This window comes from Coturnix japonica, chromosome 4 (genome assembly GCF_054131305.1).
Source record: "Coturnix japonica strain WE chromosome 4, WE-NBRP24, whole genome shotgun sequence".
NCBI classification, from domain to species: Eukaryota; Metazoa; Chordata; class Aves; order Galliformes; family Phasianidae; genus Coturnix; species Coturnix japonica.
The window spans coordinates 59,334,755-59,348,648 of record NC_140666.1 but is presented as its reverse complement, the minus strand read 5'-3'; the positions used below and the strand labels follow the sequence as shown (position 1 = coordinate 59,348,648).

Below are 13,894 nucleotides of genomic sequence, written 5' to 3'. Positions count from 1 at the left end.
TTCTTCTGATCTATATGCCTGAAATTAGTAGCAATTCCACAGCTGTCAAACAGTTTACTGCAAGCACACAGTTAAAATGGAAGTCAAACTGATTTCTGGAACAGCAGTTAGTGGAAAAAGTGAGTAAAGAAAGTAGGTAGAAGTGATACGACAAAATTTATAACAATCCAGACTAAACCATTTTTACTTCCTCCGTGGTTTACTGAAACATTCCAAACTTCTGAGGTCTCCCATAACTGTTTTCTTTTTGTTTACGGATACGTAGCAAAATGCCACCAAAAAGGAAGTACTGCAATTTTCACTACACAGGAATACTCTTATGCACCTTCAAGAGGCAGTGCTTCTGGATCACTGTCACACCGAAGCCACTGCCATAATTCTGGCTCCCAGTTATACCACCCCAGGCACAGAGCCAGAGAAATGATCCAGCTCTGTTTCCTGACGCATGGAAGCTGAAAGTTGTGTGTTCTCCTCCTCCAGTCTCTCCTTTCTGCTGGTAGAAAAAGGCTGTTTTCAGTTGTGGCTCAGCACAGGATTAAAAACCCTAAAAATCACAATAGTCAAATACGAGTACTTTTAAACTAGTACATTATTTAAAACGCTACCTATTCATGGAATTTACTCTATTTTTAAGTCCTGCAAATGTAGACATATGATAACTACTCTTATGGCATCTTGTGTTAGGTGCTAAGCATAAAAAGGCGATAGAAAGTTACAGAAAGATGTAAATTATCTCAAATACTTCTGACTGCAGACCTACAAATACAAAGCACATGTAAAATCTATCAACAAATCACACTATAAATAATGTATAACTGCGTCCTCAGAAAAGAGTTTAAAAAAAACTCATCAAAAGGCAAATGACAAAAGCAAACATTTGTATTTTCAAATGGCAAATCTGACTTCTACAAGACCACGTTCTTATTCCCGACTTAATTCAAACAGACACTCCACATTTCCCAGCACAAAACCACAATTAATTGTGAAATCAATCCACAAGCACAATGTCAGCAGAAATCACAAATTTATTAATCCTTAAATATATCAATCATTTACCATTATGGCAAGAAATATGTACACTGTATCCCATGGTAAACTGCAGTGTTTCAAAATGACAGAAATGTATAATTCAGTTGTGGTGGAGAGAACAAATCACAATTTCCTCACATCTTGGTGTGGAAGACAAATTTGATCTACAGTAAAACGTCAACACCACATGCTATGTTAGAAGTATATTAAAAAAACCCCACCCTATAACTAATTTGTTAATTTTAAATACAGTTATGCCACTTAGAGCCGCTTCACAAAAAAAAAAAAAAAAAAAAAAAAAAAAAAAGAACAAAACTAGGTAAAGAAATTAATGAGAAAAAAATGAGGCCATTACTCTTTTTCACAGATCCCATTGGCAGGTTATATGGCTCAACACATTTATTGTAGATGCTTATTTTAAATATATACCATTTAAAATCATGTAATAATTATCAGAGAAGCTTAAATCCATCTACCATACATCCACTAGCAACAACATCAAAATGTTTAAGAACTGCTTTTGATTAGTAACAACACAGAAAGGTGGAATTATACAAATTAGGAAGCTTTCCCATTTTATAAACTTCAGGCTGCTGAGTTGTAAAGTTTTCACTGCTAAAAAGAACACTGAGATATCATGCACTATACAGCGCTGCAGAAAACAGTTAGCCCTGTTGGTAATAAAATAATTAACAAGTGGAAAAGAAATAACTGATCCCTGCGTTTTTCTATTAAAATGGAAGGTAATAAACCTAAATCCTTGCAAGGATGTACTCTCACAGCTGTGTAAGGGAAGCAAAAACAGTCCCTGTCACAAAATTTGTGTTGTGAACCGACACTGAGAGCATTCCCTGCACAGCGTACAGACATTCGCAGCTAGTGATAAAGAGCCAAAACAAACTAGTAATGCTGCAGAGATTGTTGTCCTTGATATTGTATGCTGCCTGATGTTTTTCATGAACCAGGAGCAGACTGAGGGGGAAGAGGAAAGAAAAACAAATCTGTGGAAAAGTATTACAGCCTTACTAGAAAACTGGTGTAGATATAATACGTTTCCAGAGAAGCAACAACAACACTGGAAAGTAAACCAACTCTCCATACTAAGCTATTAAGGCCTAATATTCCTAGAGTATATTAACCACTGAAGTGGTCTATAGCTTAAACAAAAATGTAAAATGCTTTAAAGACTCCTTAATAACTTTACAGTGCACTCTAAAAGTGATAAAAATCTATTTTTTAGATCTCTTTATAATCTCTTTTTAAATGAAACCTGCCTCTCGATTGTCACTTAGTTCCTTATGATTTTTAATTCTGATTAATCACCCAATATAAATTCTCATTTAGCATAGTAAGAAAGCAAAGGTAAAAACTTCAATGAAAAAAAGAAGAATGCTGACTAGCCAGAATACTGACAGTTAATTCTGAAGTAATCAAGCCAGCAAATTATGAGATTTTTCCAGTTGACATAGACTAATAAAATAAGAAGACTTCAGCTGGTACAAAGCCAAGATATTATCACTTCCCCGTTTATCAGAGATTTTGTCCATCTACAAGATATAATAAAAATCTGTTTTACAGTAACAGAGCTGCCAGCAGAAATCCTAACCACTCCTATCAGAATGAAATCAAAATCCAAGGAGGACTCAAGGGAAAAGGAGTCAAAAAACAGTTCTTAAGAAAAGAGGGTAGAACGTATTTTTTGTTTCTTTTCTTTTTTATAAATAGGATAGTTTCTGAAGTTGGCTGTCAAAACTTGGCATAAATGGAGAAAAGATGACAAATGTATCCTGTATATACTGCTGTACATGAACTGTATTTTTTTTTTTTTTTGTCTTTTATGCCTTGCTATTTTCTATTTGCTTGGAACATCACCTTCATTGAAATGTTAACAGTGTACAGATGGAATACACAGCAAAATGGTGCATCACAAATGTGTTACATGAAGAACCTTCACAACTTCATGCACTCAGAAACATTCATGAAGAGAACGGGATGGCCAAGATGGTACTAAACCAGGTGCGTTGGGTACAGATAATACAAGAGCGGCACCGCTGATATTTTTAGCTAGGAGGAAGGAGAAAAAAAAAAGATTGCCATTATTGACGTAGCATCATCACCAGATAACAATACATGCTTAAGTGCTAGCCAATACTTCTTAAATAAAACCTTCTAGAGATCATTTAACACAGTTGTGTGAGGAAAACTAGACAAAGGAAGTAAAAGCCCCAAACGCTCAAGCAAAGCATTATTTTATTTTTCAAACCACTTTACATACATTTTCAATCTTTACAACATGCCAGGGAGGGTGCGAAAATAAGAATTAATCACCTCCTCAGAGCAGGGAGGGCAAAATTCAAATACAAGTCACTCTTCCAGTTAAATGCACTTCCTTAGCATGTACATTACAGTCACTGCAAAAGAGTGAGGTTCTCACACAAAAACTGAACTGAGTACCAAGGAAGAGTCAGGTGCCATTTACATGCAAGACATGCTAGAGGAATATGCAAAGAAAAAAAGGGAAAGGAAGGAAAAATTTAAGAAAGTAGTTAAGTAACTGAGTTCATAGTATCTTTTGCATTACCGTAGCATTTAGGGGTCGAAGTCATGATTGGGATCCCGCTGTGCTAGGCACTGTACAAACACAGAACAAAGTCTTTACTCAAGTTTCTTGCTGTTTGGTATGTAACTTAGGAAAGTGTAAGTGTAAGATGTGATAAAGTGAGTGAATATAGACCTGAGAATCACAGGTATTAAGGTTTAGGGATAACTTGCAGGTCCGATAGTTTGTAACTGCCTCAACCATGTACATCCACTCTTTGTGCACACACTGATACAGTTCTGCAGAAATACACTAGGACATATTCTTAAGATAACTGAATACAGAGATTTCCTACATCCAGATATATCACTCAAATACAGAGAAACAATGTGCAAAACAGAAACTTAAATTTGTCTGATCTGTCTCACAGAAAAACTAAAACTAAAAACAAAATTCATACATAAACTGAACATATTTTTGTGTTCATATTCTTCTCCAAACCAGTTATTTGCCCTTAGAAAATATCTCTATATACCTATTGCTACCAGAGAGCTCAATTCTGTCCTCAGATTTATGCACTCATTACTGCAGTCCTGAAAGTAAATAAGCTAATCTGCTCAAAGTAACTGATTTGACATAATATAGGATACTCTGTTTGCAAAAGCAGATCACAGCTGTAATTAACTGCCTTTGCAAGTTTATTAGATTTGAAACTCTTCCTCAGAGAGTATGAGTAAAATTATTTTCTATTATTATTATTACATAAATGCCATTATTAATCAATGGTATTTACGTATTTATATAATTGTTGGTAATAAATAAACTGTCACAGACTGTAAATTTCAAATACAAGAAAAGAAAACATTGGTAATCTGGAATTCAGTGAATTCAGAATGAATTCAATTTGAATTTCTTCCAAAATTTACCAAAAAAGGAATTGCTGGTCAGATTGGAAAAGTAAATTTAATGTCCAAGATGACCTTAAAGACAACTGGGATGGTTTATAGAAGGTGAGTTCTGACACAGTGCAATGTGGGAATCTGTTACATAAATGTGAGAAGACATAGTTTAGAGGAATAAAACAAATGAAAGTAACTAAAAGAAAAGTGACAGCACTGGGACTGGAAGGGGAGCTAACTGCATAGAGGAGTCTCAGTCAATGACCTGAGCACAAACACATTTACACAAAGGTGGAAGGTATTATAAATAGAGAAGAAAACAGGAGTATCGCATGAAAAGTCCAAATGACCTTGAAGAGCGGGTAATTCAGAAATGGTATATTTAATAATAGGAAATATGAAGCTGCACACTCAGCAAGTTTCCTTATAGTTACTGGTTGGAAATGTCAGTTGAGGATAAATAAATGGCTGTCTTAAGCAATCTGGCAGAGAAATGATAAGACTCGCAGAAAAAAAAACCAAAACCAAAACCAAAAACGAAAAAAAACACACCAAAAATCCCATGAACAGACAAAAAAAAAAAAAAAAAAAAGCAATAAAAATCACATCTCAACTTCTTCTGCAACTCTTCTTAGTCCCATAATTCTTACACTTCTCAGACAGCATGAGCAGACATAAAGAACTGACAGTACATGAGTCTGAAATACTGTCGCATCTTCTGTGGGGAGCATCTCAGATGTGTATGTGAGATTGTATTCCCTTGAGATCTGCATTCTGCAGACTCTGAGGCAGCCAGACATGCTGTGCATGCTCATTATATTCCAGAGAAACTAGCAGGTGAGTGTTCACAGGAGCTGTACATGTCACAGGATGCAACAGCCCATCTTCTGTGACCACACGTGCTGTGAACTAGTACTGAGGCTCCTGTTAGAGCATTATACCTCAAACAGAAGAAGCTGCAGAATCTATGCAGCATAACTCTGTAAATCATTACTGGAAATATTTTCACATGAATTGCTGAACAAATTCCATAATCTTCCATAAAAATAGTAACAGGATTGTTATTTTGTTGCCTTCTGGTTTTAGCGCCTAAGAATAAGTGCTAAAAATAACTTCGTTATTTATGCTTAGGTTAGGAAAGCTGCTTTCCTCCTACTCCCCAACCATCTCAAAAACAGAAAAACAACAACAGAAAAGATAAAATAATTCCCTACTCCAGTTCTATACAGGAGTCTGCTACAGACACAGTCCAGGATGCTCTGCGACAGATGAACCTATCTCACCTACATTTCCTGGCTCTCTATATACCCAGGTCAGATCCCTTCAAAAAAGCACCTTTATGGAAACATCAAAAAATAACTGCATTTTAAGAAATGCAATCATTCTTTCAATATTATCCGTTTTAACCCTGGCAGTGCAGCTGTAATGTGAAGAATAGGACAACATGGTTCCTACTCTCACTGGGTTCCCTTAAAAAAAAACAACATAAAACACAGAAGTAATAGGTAATAAAGTCACTTTTCTTCTAAATACATATTTCCTAAATATATACATATCTGTATCTATCTTCCTCACCGAAATTTAATAATTTGTTCCACTGCATTTAGATGGTTCTGTGTGGAGCCAAAGTTGAACTTTATCCTTGTTGGTTCCTTTTGACTCAGGATATTCTATGATTATATGCTCCTTAGTAACTGAGTATTATTTCATACGAGAATAATACTGCAAGTAAGTTACGGGACATTCTGAAATTCGAACAATGAAATCTAAGCTTTCATCATTCACACTGGCAAATTCAGCCATTATCCACATATCTCAAACAAAACTAATTATATCTTACACAGAAGGCTTGCACATGAGCAAACTAAAGCCTTTGCCAGTGCTGCCTAATTGAGAAACGATCTAATTTAAGCATGTCTTCTTAATGGAACTGGCCAACTTGGGCTCCAAGAGACACAGTAAAGTTAGTATAGGCTAAAAGCAGAAGAAAAGCAAAGGACTTGAGAAGAACCACTTGAAGGAGCCATGACTCTTCATCTTTTTAAAAGAACCGAGTGTGCTGAATATCTAGCTCAAGGAACTCAGGTTTGTGCACACTGAGTCACAGCATGACTGAGGGCATTAGGAAATAAAAAAAAACAAACACAAAAACTGACACAGAAAAGTGATGACAAAAGAGACTTGAGGTTTACTCATAGAGGTGGAGTACGTGTTAGACAGTGACCACTCAGCAGTTAAGCAAAAGGAGCATGGGAAAAAAGGTAAGAACATGATAGGTATTTGTTTGACATTACAAAGGAAATACACAAACTGACTCAAAACTGAGTTGTAAAGAACACAGGTAGGCCTGAGTAGGTAGAGGTGGAGAGGTGGCTGGAAATTACAGAAAATACTACCCAATTTTCAGGGTTTTTTTGCCTTCAAATTTTCCAGTCAGCTCTAACAGCACCATGTATCCTATCACCTTGGTTTTTTTCCTCTCCAGATTTTCCTGGAATCCTATCTCAAGTTTTCCAATCCCATTTTGTGTGACTTGTATCAACTCTTATCTACACTAAATCACTTTTCTCTCCAACTCTCAACTCATGGACAGAGCTGTATCAGTGGGTATCACAGCTGAAAACAACAAGAGCAAAGCATTATTTAAAAAAAAAAAATATTTACACAAATACTACGGGCACAATACCTAATACAGTACACACTGCATAAACAACCACAAAAAATTATGCTATCAAAGTGGACTGTTTTGTAGTTTTTAAGGCCAAAAGAAGCTATTAGACTACCTGGTCTGACCTACAAAGTTTAACCTTGTGGTATGAATCGTTTCTTACTTGATAGGTACTGTTGGTGACCCTGAACGGTGAAAGTGCACATTCTGCCATTTCCCATCACGACGGTGCCAAACCCGCGTTTCCTCTGACTGCATTGTCTTTGGCATCCCACTTCCATCCATGTACTGCGTGAGCCGAATATATGCAATGCAAGCAGCATCATCACCCACAAGGTGGACATGAGGATTGAGGATAATGGTGTGGATTGGCTTATTACTTTTGGATAAAGCTAGGAAACAAAAACACACACACAGGACAAATTCATTTTTCTCTGTGTAAGTCGGAACAACTTATCTCACCCCATCCTACAAACAAAAATATCAAGGTAATAATCGCTATTTACTGTTAATCATCCCTAACTCACATATAGTGTAGAGATGAGTTCAGTCACAGCATATAGTACACCTTTCCTGTAAGAAAACCAATTGAATTTACTTCATTCTAGTAGGGGCCAAACAAATTTCTGTAACTGCTCATACACAATTATTTGACAGTGACCAGTTCTGGGGTACCTCAAATAGTAACAACGTATTCTATTATATGTTACTTCTTTCTCTTTGACCTACCTGGCAGCACATCTGTTGGAAGGACTTTAATAATTAGTTTCTTAACATTGGTAACAGCAATAACAGCACAATACCTTTTAAAATCCTGCTGACAAAAAACAACAACACCCCAAGCCCTCAAAAAACCAAAAAAGCAGAGTAATTTTATATGCATTTACATTTGATATATATATATTTTTAAAGATGTCAAAGATTTAAATGCTGAAAACTAAAAAGCAGAAGTAATGAAATCAAATGTGTTAAGGAAAAATATAGAAAATTCTCTTTATGAGATGGAAGAGAATTTAGTACAATAGTAATCCCATTACAGCTGAAACATTTCTCTGAAGCTACTGGACAAACTGGTATCTTCATCTGCAATACTTTATTTCCTTTTGAGTCAAGTCTACTCTAAATGTAAAACAACTTTCATTACACAATATTCTGAAACTTTATCATAAATTTTATCCACACTTTGGGTAATTTTTCTTTCTTAGAGCTGTCATGATCGTACTGTAGAAGTCAGTACACACAAGACAGCTGATCCTCAGCAGCACAGATTGAGCAGCTACATGTCTTCCCCAAAATATCACATAGTAGCAGAAATTATAAATTCACTGGAAGCCCTTACTGTTACTTGTTATCACACCATAATCAAACAATTTAGAGATGCTCCTTTTAAATATACTTGCCACATAACATAATGTACTCGTTTTTTGCAAAAGAAAAAACTTAATTTTCTTTTTTTTAATTTTTTTTTTTTAATTTTTTATTTTACATCTTATTTTTAATGCCACCTTACCCTATCTACATCAATTAACTCCCAAACTAAAATGCTGGTTGGACAGGAGAAACACACTTATAAGAAACAGATGAATGCACACAGGGATAGAAAAGGAATGTTTACCATTTTCAAAGTAAAACCGATGAAAGTCCATCCCTTCTACTAGATTACCCAAAGCTTCAGGTTCAAAGGATGTAAGGCCTGGATCACAGATTTTTCTGTAGAAAAGAGGAAATTCAGTAACAATCACATGTAGTTATGCAGCACAATGCTGGAAAAAACTTTCTTTATTCCCACTGGAATTATTACTTACCTATGATATCACAGTAGAAAAGAACAGAAATTAAATGGGGAGCACTAACTGGTTTTACCTAAATAAGTACATCTGACCGTTTATCCCAGGGATACGAAATCTCACATCAGTCATTCTTTGACAGAAACCAAGTCTGTCAAAGATGGCTCTAAGACAATTGTATAAGGACTAGTTTTAACTTTTGGCTCTGAAAACTGCCTGTTTTCTGAATTCTGAATCAAAATCACGACTTCACTTTCACACACTCAGGCCACTGTGCATTCCATCAGCATAGAGGTACGTCAGAGTTACATAGCACCTCCACTGAAATTGGCATCCAGGTTACTGTAAAGCTAGGACAAACTAGCAATCAAAACTATGTTTCTTGAGGTTATCTGAGAATGGTCTTCAGCAATACACAGATACAAATAAACACATTCTTACACGCTCATTTACACATGCATTTTGAAATGTCTGGAACACATCCACTTACCTAGCTCTCTACAGAATGAGTACTTACGTGTAAGCTTCGAAGTCCCCATTGTTGATAGCTTCAATCAACTGCTCAGTAACCTTGATAATCTCCTGCTTGCGAGCTGGAAAGAAATACAAATACAACTATAAAAACAGTGACAGCTGAAAGGCTGTCAGAACAACAGCTATAACAAAGGTATTTTGTCACTCCTCAGATAATACAACCTCTTTTTCTCTTCCTTGTCTGTGACCAATGGACATTATGTTACTGCTTTACACTATTTATGCTCCAGCACTATTGAAGAAATTAAACACATCAAAATCAATTCACGTTCCTATCATGGATCTAATCCTCTTCCCTGTACTGAAGGGTTTGCTGCTTGAAAAGCAGAGCAAAATAGAACCCAAATTTCCCAAAGCCCAATTCTTTCCTGTGAACTAAAGGGAGCTGGTGATTGTTTCACAAGTGATGCTCTAATGCTTCATATGCAGATGGGACCTTTAGCTGCTATGTGTATAATACTATTCTGAATTTCTTTTCCTAGCACTTGGTGTTTGCTTTCCTTAAATGTACACATTTGGCCGAAGAGGAATTTTGGCTCTAAGCATATAATTAAGATTCCATGGTACAAAGCTCATGGATTACATATAATTTACACCCACCCACACAGTTCTAATTACAACACAGTGTGTCTCAACTCTGACTTCTATGATTATCCTTTGCGTGTAAAATGCTTAGCATCTATTTTACATAAACCACAATCAGATCACTTGGGACTATTGAAGCACAACTACTACCTAATACTAATAAATGATAAATGGTAACGGAGTAAGAGAACATCAAAAACAATGAGCAGAGCACTAATTTTCTAGAATTAATACTCAAAAACAAATGCCTGTATTTCTAAGGCAAAAGTATGTGAAATGTTTTTTCTTTGATCCACTAATCAAGAAATAGAATTATAGAATATCTGGAGTTGGAAAGGACCCAATGAGGATCACCACATCCAACTCTTGGCTCCAATGCAGCACCACCCGAAATCCAAACCCTATATCTGAGAGCACTGTCCAAATGCTCCTTAAGCTCCAGCGGCTTGAGGCTGTGCCAACCGCTCCATGCAACCTGTTCTATGCCCACCACTCTCTGGTGAAGAACCTTTTCCTAACATCCAAGCCTCCTGACACAGCTCCACGCCGCTCCCTTGGGCCCTGTCACTGTCACAGAGAGCAGAGATCACTGCTGCCCCTCTGTTCTCTGTGAGGAGCTGCAGCTGCCATGAGACCTTCCCTGAGCCTGCTCTGCTTTGAGCCAAACAAACTGAGGTACCGCAGCTGCTCCTCATACGTCTTCCCCTCCAGACCCTTCAACACCTTCAAAGTCCTCCTTAAGATGTTCTTTAATAGTTTTATGTTGTTCTTACATTGTAGCACCCAAACTGCACACAGCACTGGAGACGAGGCCATACCAGCACAGAGCAGAGCAGGACAATCCCTTGTGTACAATCACACAGTGTCAATGCTGGGCTTGACACAACCTTTTTGCTGCCCAGACACATTGTTGACTAATCAACTTGCAGTAAACAAGAAACCTCAGCTGTTCTTAAAGCATAAAGCATTAGGAGTAAAGTACTATTAAGAAGATGTCTTGAATGCAACAGACATTCCTAGATGCACAGCTTCTTTATTTTATAGCAGTGCAAAGTAAGAGAAAAAAAAATCCTGCACAGTGGTACATGAATTATCACTCTCACCAGTTACTACAATGGCAAATTACTGAGACTTTCAGATGGCAAACCTCATAGATATCACTTTGAAAAATGACTTTTTTTTCTTTCTAGAGGAACTGAGGTTTATATTTTTACTGTGCATCTGTAAACTGAAAACTTCAACCTTATATTGATAAAGTTCAAATACAGCTCAAATACAGTTTGAGTTTAATGGGTAAAGGATGGAAGGGAGATTTAGCATAGGTTCAACTCCTTATTAAATCTCAGAATATCTATTTGGAAGATCAAGCTTGAATTAAAATAAAAATGCAGGCAATTAGGCTTCAGTAACGCTCTTGTAGAAGCAAGAGCCGTAATGTTCTCGTACTCTTTTACACACGGACTAGACAATTCACACACATCAATACGCTCAGAATGTTAATACTACAGTACTGACAAAGTTAATATCCTTTGAAAAGAATGCTGGGAAACACAGGTAGAACGTAAATCTCCAGTGCTGTACTGCAAGAACTGGAATTGAGGTGTTTGAAGAATCTCTTTCTTTTTTGCTCCACCATTCCAAATTCAAATGCACATCTACTGTCATCAGATAGAAAGCACCAAAAAGAAACCAGAAAGGAAAGAGGCAATGGACAATGTGTAGGTTTTTATTACCAGACAGCATGCTGGGTAAGAATATTTAGCATACAAATTGCCTTATTTTTCATGAATTCTCTGGAAACAACAAAGAATTTTAATGAGGAGATCTTTTGACTGTAGATCAGCAATGGCTCTATTGTCATATGGTTAAATAACACGAGAAGAAACTGTGGACACTGCATGGCACAAGCCAAGTGGTAGGATAATTGTGTGAGAAACAATGGTGCAGTGTTCAGAAAAGCTGGCAAAAAGGGTAGAAAGGCAGACTGCACAGAGATCATGCAGGGAGGAAATCACAAGTTTTGGATGGTATCTCTCAGCTGCATATAACTAAATGAAAAGATCAGAAGTAAGAAAACTGTTCAAAATGTTTTATTTTAAATAATACTTCTGATTTGATACTACATTAGAAGATTGCATTTGACATTAAACTGAAGAAAAGGGAAATGAAAAAACTGAACATCGCCAAACTGATTTTTTTCTGATTTTTTTTTTTTTTTTCTCTCAAATTTCACTGGGACATGTGTTTTTATGAAGCTTTCTGATAGGAGCCACCTACTGATATAGAATATGGTTCCAGTTTCTCTGGGCAGCACTAACAGTTAGTAGAACTGACTGCTGACTGATACACAAAATCTACACATTGGCAAATGAAATTAAATGCAGTATCACTGACTCAAATCAACTACTGTCTGACTCCAGCACTAGCATCAGTTCTTCCAGTACTTGTGGAAAACACTGAAGTTCACAATGGGGACTGTCAGGAACAGAACGACTTTGCCAAGCCATCTGCATACCAAGTCATCTATCAAGCTTTGTATAAAATTCCAACCACCACATGAAATTCCATATGTGAAAGCAACTAAGCTGCTCTTTCCTTTCACTGTGACACACAGGCAATTACATATCTACATTATGCAGCCAAAGAAAAGCAAAATGACAGCTCCAGAATTAATGCCTCCTATTTTTGATGTTGGCCCACAACATCAGAAGTAGATGCTGGTTGTATGGCAGTACAGGATGAACCTTCCCACCAATATCCCATTACATTTTCTTGCTGTGTGACAGATGGCAGCAGGGGGTAGTCAGACAGAATGGTGTCTTATGTGGAAGTGTTTATAAAGCAAAGCTGTGTTCTGAATCCCTACATGAGGAAAAAACGGCACCCACTGACATTCATTAACGCTTGCTAAACATTTCTGGAGGACAAACAGTGGATCTGAGCACAGTTAAGCAGTGCATGGTGCTTTTCAGCACTAATGACAGCTATGTGAAAGACATGCCACGTTCCGGATGACCATGCAGGTTTGTATGAGCAGAATGCAGGCACCTGTTAATTGCTGGCAAGAATGCATAGCTAAAGGTGGGGACTATACTGAAAATTAACATTCTGTAGCTGAGAATTTGCTTTTTAAAAGTGTTACTGTCCTCTTTGTATCAGCCCTCGTGAGGCTGCACCTCAAATACTGTACACAGTTCCAGGCCCCTCACTACAAGAAAGACACTGAGGCCCAGGGCATGCCCCGAGAAGGGCAACTACACTGGTGAGGGGTCTGGAGCACAAATCTTATGAGTGACTGAGAAAGTTGGGAATGTTCAGGCTGGAGAGGAGAAGACTCAGCAGTGACCTTATTGCTTTATATAACTGCCTGAAGGGAAGTCATGTTGAGGAGGGAATTGGCCTATTCTCCATGTAACTAACTAAAGGACTAGAGGGAACGGCCTCAAGTTTTGCCAAGAGAGGTTGAGGTTGGACATTAAGAAACACTTCTCTGAGAAAGTGGTCAGGCGCTGGGATGGGCTGCCTGAGGAACATTGTTTAGCAGGAAATATTGGTGTACAGGTGGATGGTTGGACTGGATGACCTTAGAGGTCTTTTCCAACCTTGATTCTATGATTCTATTTGTTGTTGATTCTGTGGAAATGAATAGGACGCACTACTTTTGGAGTGACACTATCTACAAGGCAGAAGTTTAATGTGGAAGGAAAAAAGTAAAAGCATACAAAAAGGCCAGAAAAGATTTGGAATACCATGGGCAGACAACTGGATGGAGGCTGGAAAGCACAAAGGCAACCATGTCCAATCTGTAGCCCAGCACAGCTCATACTGCAGCCCATCCCCTCCTGCCACACCA

The 13,894-nt window shown here is 37.3% G+C and overlaps 1 protein-coding gene across 25 annotated transcripts in view; it reads right to left on the bottom strand.

The window, feature by feature from the left end:
* Window positions 1-1,007: 1,007 nt before the first annotated feature.
* The window catches only part of CAMK2D (calcium/calmodulin dependent protein kinase II delta), a 145,904-nt gene continuing 133,017 nt past the window's right edge, over window positions 1,008-13,894 (bottom strand). For 17 of the 25 annotated variants that reach the window (XM_085547030.1, XM_085547041.1, XM_085547033.1 and 14 more), the window contains 5 exons: window positions 9,440-9,515; window positions 8,751-8,845; window positions 7,299-7,527; window positions 3,611-3,660; window positions 1,008-3,093 (listed from right to left, as the gene is read on the bottom strand). In XM_085547030.1, the coding sequence (XP_085403156.1) occupies window positions 3,654-3,660; window positions 7,299-7,527; window positions 8,751-8,845; window positions 9,440-9,515 (407 nt within the window). In that variant the 3' untranslated portion in view covers window positions 1,008-3,093; window positions 3,611-3,653. Of the gene's footprint in view, window positions 3,094-3,610; window positions 3,661-7,290; window positions 7,528-8,750; window positions 8,846-9,439; window positions 9,516-13,894 lie in introns of those variants that run through there. The other 8 variants (XM_085547032.1, XM_015861973.3, XM_015861971.3 and 5 more) reach the window with 1 other exon arrangement.